This window comes from Ctenocephalides felis, unplaced genomic scaffold (assembly GCF_003426905.1).
Source record: "Ctenocephalides felis isolate EL2017-DRISC unplaced genomic scaffold, ASM342690v1 CF-g0.4_SCAFFOLD_03273, whole genome shotgun sequence".
In the NCBI taxonomy this organism is placed as follows: domain Eukaryota; kingdom Metazoa; phylum Arthropoda; class Insecta; order Siphonaptera; family Pulicidae; genus Ctenocephalides; species Ctenocephalides felis.
This window is the reverse complement of record NW_020539427.1, coordinates 62,192-69,621: the sequence shown is the minus strand read 5'-3', so window position 1 is coordinate 69,621 and position 7,430 is coordinate 62,192. Positions and strand designations below refer to the sequence as shown.

The following is a 7,430-nucleotide window of genomic DNA, read 5'->3' as shown; positions in this document are numbered from 1 at the left end:
GAAAAGAGCATTTTATAGAGTACTGTCAGGGTTGCCACACTAGTATAAATATTCATTATGTGCTAATTACTTATTATCAGGTAAAGTGTAAAAATATTTATTATATCTCTATAATATAATTATTTGTATATATTTATTTAGATAAGGAACAACCAGGGTTTGTTGGCCCTACAACTGGACTTTGGGGCCCTAATATAGAAGAATTTAGGCATCGTTTCATCCAGATTATACCAATGGTGAAGGGCCTCATTGGTTAAGAAATTTATATTTTATATACTTAGTAGAATTAAGAGCTTTATCAAAAGCTGCACCTTATTTATTAAGAGAAGAGTATTTTACTGGCAATGAATCAGAGGATAAAGATGTAAAAGCAGCTATTACCGATTTGTTAAAAGTGGTTCAGTAAGTACCTATATATGACTTTTTGGTACAATATACTAACTATAGCCATTTATTTAGGCTTACATATTTAATATATAATTTTTAATATCAAGCAATATTATTTCTATTTCTACTTTATTACAGGTCTTTTCCTACTCCTTTAATGAACGTACTATGTTCAATGGTCACACAACAAAATTAAAAAAGAATTCCAACATCATTTTCAAAATATTTCTCGTATAATGGACTGTGTGGGTTGTGACAAGTGTAAGCTTTGGGGAAAGCTTCAAGTTCAAGGATTAGGAACAGCATTAAAAATTTTATTCTCTGGAAAATTTGATTCATTTGATGAATATGGTAATAATGGTGATTTTTATTTTGTAATAATAATATGTGTACTTTACAATATAACTATTTTTGTTTAGGAATAGATTTGGTAACTTTGGGACGAAGTAAATTTCAATTACAAAGAACTGAAATTGTATCACTATTTAATGCTTTTGGAAGGTAAATAGGACAAAACAATTTATTACAACTCTGTCATAATATCAAGTTAAAATTATATTGATAAATATTTTAGATTATCAACGAGCATAAATGAACTGGAAACTTTCAGAACAATCAAGAAAAAAAGGTAGCACATACTATATAAGTCGAGTTATAAGATTACATCACATAGTGGTATAATGTTTTAATATAAATATTTATTAATTATTTATTATATTCAAAGATGTTTATTATAAAATATTTGTTTAAATAAATATGATGTTCGCAATTACTCTTTTAATAGCAACTATTATTAACATTAACTCACATCGATTGCTAGCTCTTCATACATGATTCCCACTAGGTCAAGCTGGTTTCAGTAAATATACAAACATCTTAACAAAAAAAAACGTTTGCATTAGATATAATTTACACATATCACACTGGTATTTTAAACTAATATCTATATATTTAGTATTTTCTTAATTCAATGTCGATATATGGAAAATTAAGTTCAAATGAAGTGCGCGTGTTTCATAATTTTAAAATTATGAAACGCAAAAATTTAAATGGCGGGATCGTTTGACGTGCAACTGCAGCGCCAAAGTATTGTCACGTGACCAGAATATTTACTACCGCTAAAGGTTTATTTTTGCTTGGTTGTCATGATTTGAATATACTTTTGTTTTTTTCTACTTTTATAATTACTTTTGCTTTCTAATATGAACTCAAATAATTTTCTATATTGTTCAAGTAGTACTGATCCAAATTGTTTAATCAAAACAATATTTGGTGGAACAGTTTTGATATTCATAGTATTAAGTATCACAAACTTTTTTCGGAATCGATCCAGAAAATGTGCGAATCACATTATCCATTCAGAACAACTGACATTAGACACTTCAAACTCAAACTCAAACTCAAACTTTCACTCAAATTCTGATGCACAAACCACACCCTCAAAGGTAACTGACATTTCTTAATTTTAAATTATAAAACTTATCTGAATAATGAAGCGAATAATTGTATTTTCTTGATTTTTTTCATTTTGTTGAAAAGAATTGTAGACTATGCCAAAATTCCGAGCACCCGCGTCACAAGATCTATGACTGCTGCAGGACGCGCTCAACTCTACGACCAACTAGAAATTCCAAAAAGAACAAGATTAAAAACCCGAAAATAAAAAGATAAATACACCCCAAAAATATTGACGAGACACAAAATATAAAAATTTGTTTCTCAATGCCTAAGACTTGGCAAGATAACGCATTTATATCAATTACTAATTAAAAAAATTTACATTAGTGAACATTGAACATTTAAATTAATATGAAATGAAAGTGGATTCTAGCGCAATTTAAAATTAGTTCAAAATTGATGCATGACGAATCGCGTCGTTAATTTATATATTTTATATTGGTCTGTAAGAAGTATTCAAATAAAAGAAATACCTACACAAAGACTTCCCATTTCCCAACAAAAAAATAATGAACAGTGAAAAAGCAATCAAAATAATATATTTGGCCGTTACACAAAAAAATTAAATGGTGTTTCCCTCTATTCATCGGTAAGAATATATCATTGACAGTTACAATATGAATTGACAGCTAGCTGACAGTTCAATATTGCACAATATGATGGTATTTTATATTTTATAACTTTTTATATATCGTTATACAGATTGTTTAAAAGATAATTATTTCTAATATGGATGAGAATCAAGAAAGACAGTGTGACGAATTATCTACTTTAGAAAGCATATGTGGGGAGAATGAGTTTTCTTATTCTATTCCTGACAAAATTCCTGTAAGTTTTATGTCCATATATATCATATGGAGTATTTTAAATTTTTTTATTTATTAGGTCGGATATGCCGATATATGCGTGGATTCATCGCCAATTGAAGTCTTTTTTGTTGATCCCAAATCACATAAAACATCTTCAATAACGGTGAGTTTTTTTGGAGGTTATGAATTTTTTATTTAAGATACTATATATTTTTTATTTAAGTTGAACAAAGAAAATTTAAATAAAAATTATAATATTTTTTTGCTATAGATTATTCTATTCGAATTGACATTATAATTTTTATAATTCTATTACAAATTGATTGAATTAAGGACATTCTCTTTCTTTAAGCCAACCACCAAAGATTAAAAGCAAAGATTTTATTAATTATTTTATTATTAAAGTTAGTTTAAAGTCTGCTCATGAATCTATTTAGGTTTCCTATTTACCACCAATAAGGCTGAATTTTCAATTGCCTAAAGATTATCCAAAATCTGTGTCTCCGAAATTTGTTATTAGTTGTAACTGGCTTACACATGAACAGTTGATAAAGCTTTGTGATTATTTAGATGAAATTTGGAATACGGATCCAGGTAAAACTAATGATAATAAATAAATTAAGCTTATTTGTAGAAGATATTATTTATATATTATTACAACAGGTGAAGAAGTTTTGTATAAATGGATGCAGTTTTTGAAACATGAAACCATGACATTTTTACAAATTAAGGAAATTAATATAACTCAAAGGAAAAAAACAAATTCTGAAAAATCTCCGATCACCACAAATGACTCAGATGTTGATAATGAAAAAGAGAATAAAATAAACAATACCGAGAAAATAGATATATCATTTTCTTCTCAAAAAACTTCAAAAGATTCAAGAGTTTTAATCGATAGAAGTATAGACATGCTCATCACTAATTTGAAAGAATATAATGAAAAATGTCTTTTAGAAGAATTTAATTTAACATATGTATTTTGTGAAATATGTTTTGTATCCAATTCAGGAGCACATTGCATCAAATTCAGGTAATATATTTCATTCAGATTAGAAATTTGGATTTTAGTTTATACTTAAGTTGAATACTATTTGATTTTGCTGATTAATTAATAAGTAATCATTTGGAAAGTTTAGTGAAATATTATAATTAATAATATTTAAATTTCAATTCAAAAATGAGATCTGTAGGTTTGAAATAATAATTATTATAATCTAAATTTATACTTTGATTATAGCTGTGACCATGCTTTTTGTAAATTATGTGTGTCAGAATATTTATTAACAAAAATTAAAGATGGTAATGTCATTGGCATTACTTGTCCAGCAATAAATTGCAAGCAAGAAATCAGCATAGCTCAAATCAAGAATTTAATTTCGCAAGAAAACTTTCTCAAGTAAGTTTAGAATAACATTAATAATTCAATTGTTAATTGTTCTCTTATAATTGAAATTTTTTCTAGATTTGAAAAGCTTATGCTTAGTCAAACATTAGATACGATGATGGATATTATATATTGCCCAAGAGTAGTTTGCCAATATCCTGTTACTTACGACCCATCTGAAGCCGTTGCCTCATGTCCAAATTGCTTATATTCTTTTTGTGTACTTTGCAAAAGGGTATATCACGGTGTGGAACCTTGCAAATTAAAACAAGGTGAGTGTTATGTAGAGATATATCTAAAAATGTGTGTAGTAAGATTTTCGTGAAATACAATATATATTTGAACATATTTTTATTAAATGCGTTTTTTTCAGAGGATAGATTAGCTGTCATTGAAAAATATCAAAACGGAACCGATGAATATAGACAAGAAATAAATAAAAGGTATGGTGAAAAGTATATTAAAAGGTTATTAGAAGATCATGCTTCTGAAGAAACTATAAACAATAGCACGAAACCATGTCCAAAATGTGGAGTTCAAATAGAGGTAGCTTACATTAATTTATTTCCTAATATTTATATATGACAAAATACATATATTTATAATTAACATAAATAATTTAGAAATCGGAGGGATGCAATAAGATGACATGTAACAGATGCCAGACATTTTTTTGCTATTTATGTTCTTCAGTTTTAGACAGAGGTGATCCATATGATCATTTTGCAAATCCTGCTTCAAGATGTTATAATAAATTATTTCCGCATGAAAGAACTGAAGATGATTAAGTAGATGAAATGTTTAACAATATTTTATTTTTTGATACTATATTTTTAACAATTTTATTTAATTTATTTGTATAAATAGATAATTCCTATATTTATATTAAATTGTATAAATGTAAAAAGACCTATGTTTAAAAAATATATTTTCATAATGAACACTATTTAAAAGTAGTCTTTCAATTAAGGCTGCATTCTTAAAGCTCCATCAACTCGAATCACTTCACCATTTAGAAGAGGATTTTCAATAATTGTTTGTACCATATGAGCAAATTCAGAGGGCTCTCCAAGTCTTTGAGGAAATGGAATAGTTTTTGCCAAAAATGCTCTTACTTTCTCTGGAAGTTGTTGTAGAAGTGGTGTGTTGAATAAACCTTAAAAAAAAATTGCCTAAGAAGAGGTATGCTATTTATAAATTCTCATTAAATAGTAGCTCTTGTACTCTTCATTTGAAATAAACAGGAAAACAGTCTAAAATTTATAACAATATAGAAGTTGTCTTAAAATTATAGAACTTCAATATTGCAATTACTTTCTTATAATATTCTTTGAAGACTCTCTTTCGTTAAAAATTAAAATTCTCAGAATTAAATAATCGTATTTCCAGTAATACCTGGTGCCAGAGTGACCACTCGAATGCCTTGACTCGCTAAATCTCTAGCAATAGGCAGTGTCATTCCAACAATAGCACCTTTGGACGCAGAATAAGCAGCTTGTCCCATCTGTCCATCATAAGCAGCAACACTTGCTGTGTTTACAATCACTCCTCGTTGACCATCCTTATTAGGTTCATTTACTCCCATCAATCCAACAGACAATCGAATTACATTGAAGGTTCCAACAGTATTAACCTATTCAATTAATGATGAAAAATGTAAGAGCATTCGAGAACTGTAAAGCAACAAATTTTTTAAAAATCATTAAGATAATGTTACTGCTTTTAAATAATCTAATTCTTCTAAGAAAAATTCATATAATAAACGCAAAGCGATTCTTAGAAAAGCCGGTTAAATGAGAATTGTTTCATCTTTTTGTAAGAAGTTGATTTCATTACATTCAAATTTTTAAATAATACTGACTCTTACTTACCATTAGAACTTTTGTAAAATCTTCTAATTTATGAGGCAACTGCTTATTGAAATTATATGTTTTAAATGCTACACCGATACCAGCACAGTTTACAGCAACATCAAGGCGACCAAATTTTTCTTTAGTTAATGCTATTGCTTCCTCAACATCTTTTTCAGATGTGACCTAATAACAAAATGTAAGTTAGTTGGACGTGCAAATATTTAGGCCAAGATTTCTTAGATATTGAAAAATTACAATAATACATATATACATCTCAAAACTGCATAAACTCTATTGTTTTTCTAAAAATGATCTACTTCTGAAATACTTACATCAACTGGTGCATATAAACAATTATCTCCAATATCTTTAGCTACTTGAGATCCACTTGATTTAGGTAAATCACATAAAACTACTCGGCCACCTTGTTGCACAATTCGCTCCACAGTGGCCTTTCCCAAACCAGAAGCACCTCCAGTAACAAGACCTACAACGCCCTGAAAAGAAATGACATTAAATTTCAAGCCACAAAGGATGAAAAAACAATTTAAAAATATTATTAAATTATTTAGATGCTCTATAACTAGGTTATAATTCAAACTTTTATGTTTGTTCGATAGTACAAAAATATTATCCCACCTTCAACATTTTGAGAGATGATTTGAAAAAATTGTTGTGAATATAAAATATATAAAATGAAATCTAATCTGTGTCTTTTCAAGATAATATTTTACAAAATTTGAATGACATTGTTTTGACCGCGTGATATTCCAAAGTAGCCAAAGACCTTTGACAATAAACAGGGTCAAACTTCATTGCTTTTGATAGTTTGTTTTGGTTGAATAAATTAAAATTAATAAAGCATAATCGATGCATAACTGCACACGTAAATTTACAATTGAAATATTTAGGAAAATATTCATCAAATAATTGATTTAATTTTTTTGAAATATTGAAACTCGCAATTACATTTTTGAATTTAAATGAAAACCAATCTTTATAAAAATAATTATTACAAAAGTAATTACGTATATATTACATAATACTAGCCATTTTTAATTATTTCAATAGTAATTAATTCAATTTAATCGAAAATGATTACTGAATTTCGATTTCCTAGATAGAAATGCCCTGTCTGCTTTGGAAAACAGAGTGTGGCGGTGTTTACAAAATTTATATAGTGTTCTTTTCTTAAATCATAGATAAATAAGCATTTAATAGCAAATTTTAAATAGTTAGTCAAATTTAAATTGCTTGTAGGTAAAAGTATTTACAAAATATAATTTATGTGAATGAAGATTATAATTACTTAATATTTTAAATTAGGATTGTAATTACTTATTATTTTAAATATTATAATTTTTTTATATGATATAAAATTTTATATGATAAAACATTAATGAATTTACTTCTTATTTGTTTAAATTTTATTATGAATTTTATAATGTTAGATTTTATGTGTTATTTTTTCATAAATTTATATTTTAGCGGGCTTTGTATTTCAGTTGTTTTCGTTTCTTAGGTTGGCATTACGAC

The 7,430-nt window shown here is 27.2% G+C and overlaps 2 protein-coding genes and 1 pseudogene across 2 annotated transcripts; 2 read left to right on the top strand and 1 right to left on the bottom strand.

The window, feature by feature from the left end:
- The first annotated feature begins 43 nt into the window (after nt 1–43).
- On the top strand, nt 44–1,056 carry LOC113382102 (annotated as a pseudogene).
- Nucleotides 1,057–2,510: 1,454 nt separating this feature from the next.
- LOC113382100 (E3 ubiquitin-protein ligase RNF14-like) lies at nt 2,511–4,829 on the top strand. Its single transcript, XM_026620658.1, has 8 exons — nt 2,511–2,673; nt 2,731–2,817; nt 3,092–3,248; nt 3,318–3,687; nt 3,895–4,053; nt 4,120–4,313; nt 4,415–4,587; nt 4,665–4,829. The coding sequence occupies exons 1-8, from the start codon at nt 2,575–2,577 to the stop codon at nt 4,827–4,829; spliced, it is 1,404 nt and encodes a 467-aa protein (XP_026476443.1). The 5' UTR covers nt 2,511–2,574.
- A 127-nt stretch (nt 4,830–4,956) lies between these two features.
- Nucleotides 4,957–6,657, bottom strand: LOC113382095 (3-hydroxyacyl-CoA dehydrogenase type-2-like). The gene is made up of 5 exons (XM_026620653.1): nt 6,534–6,657; nt 6,227–6,391; nt 5,913–6,077; nt 5,437–5,674; nt 4,957–5,197 (listed from the first exon to the last, which is right to left on the bottom strand). Exons 1-5 carry the CDS (start codon nt 6,540–6,542, stop codon nt 5,007–5,009), a joined length of 768 nt encoding a protein of 255 aa, XP_026476438.1. The 5' UTR covers nt 6,543–6,657; the 3' UTR covers nt 4,957–5,006.
- Nucleotides 6,658–7,430: the final 773 nt, after the last annotated feature.

Bases quoted from the DNA above. Each gene is read 5' to 3' on its own strand.
- LOC113382095 (XM_026620653.1), bottom strand. The intron at 6,078-6,226 runs GTAAGTATTTCA...TTTTGTTATTAG, and splicing joins GTTTATATGCACCAGTTGAT to GTCACATCTGAAAAAGATGT. The intron at 5,675-5,912 runs GTAAGTAAGAGT...TTAATTGAATAG, and splicing joins ATTTTACAAAAGTTCTAATG to GTTAATACTGTTGGAACCTT.
- LOC113382100 (XM_026620658.1), top strand. From the start codon at position 2,575: ATGGATGAGAATCAAGAAAGACAGTGTGACGAATTATCTACTTTAGAA. The intron at 4,054-4,119 runs GTAAGTTTAGAA...AATTTTTTCTAG, and splicing joins TCGCAAGAAAACTTTCTCAA to ATTTGAAAAGCTTATGCTTA. The intron at 4,588-4,664 runs GTAGCTTACATT...TAAATAATTTAG, and splicing joins AATGTGGAGTTCAAATAGAG to AAATCGGAGGGATGCAATAA.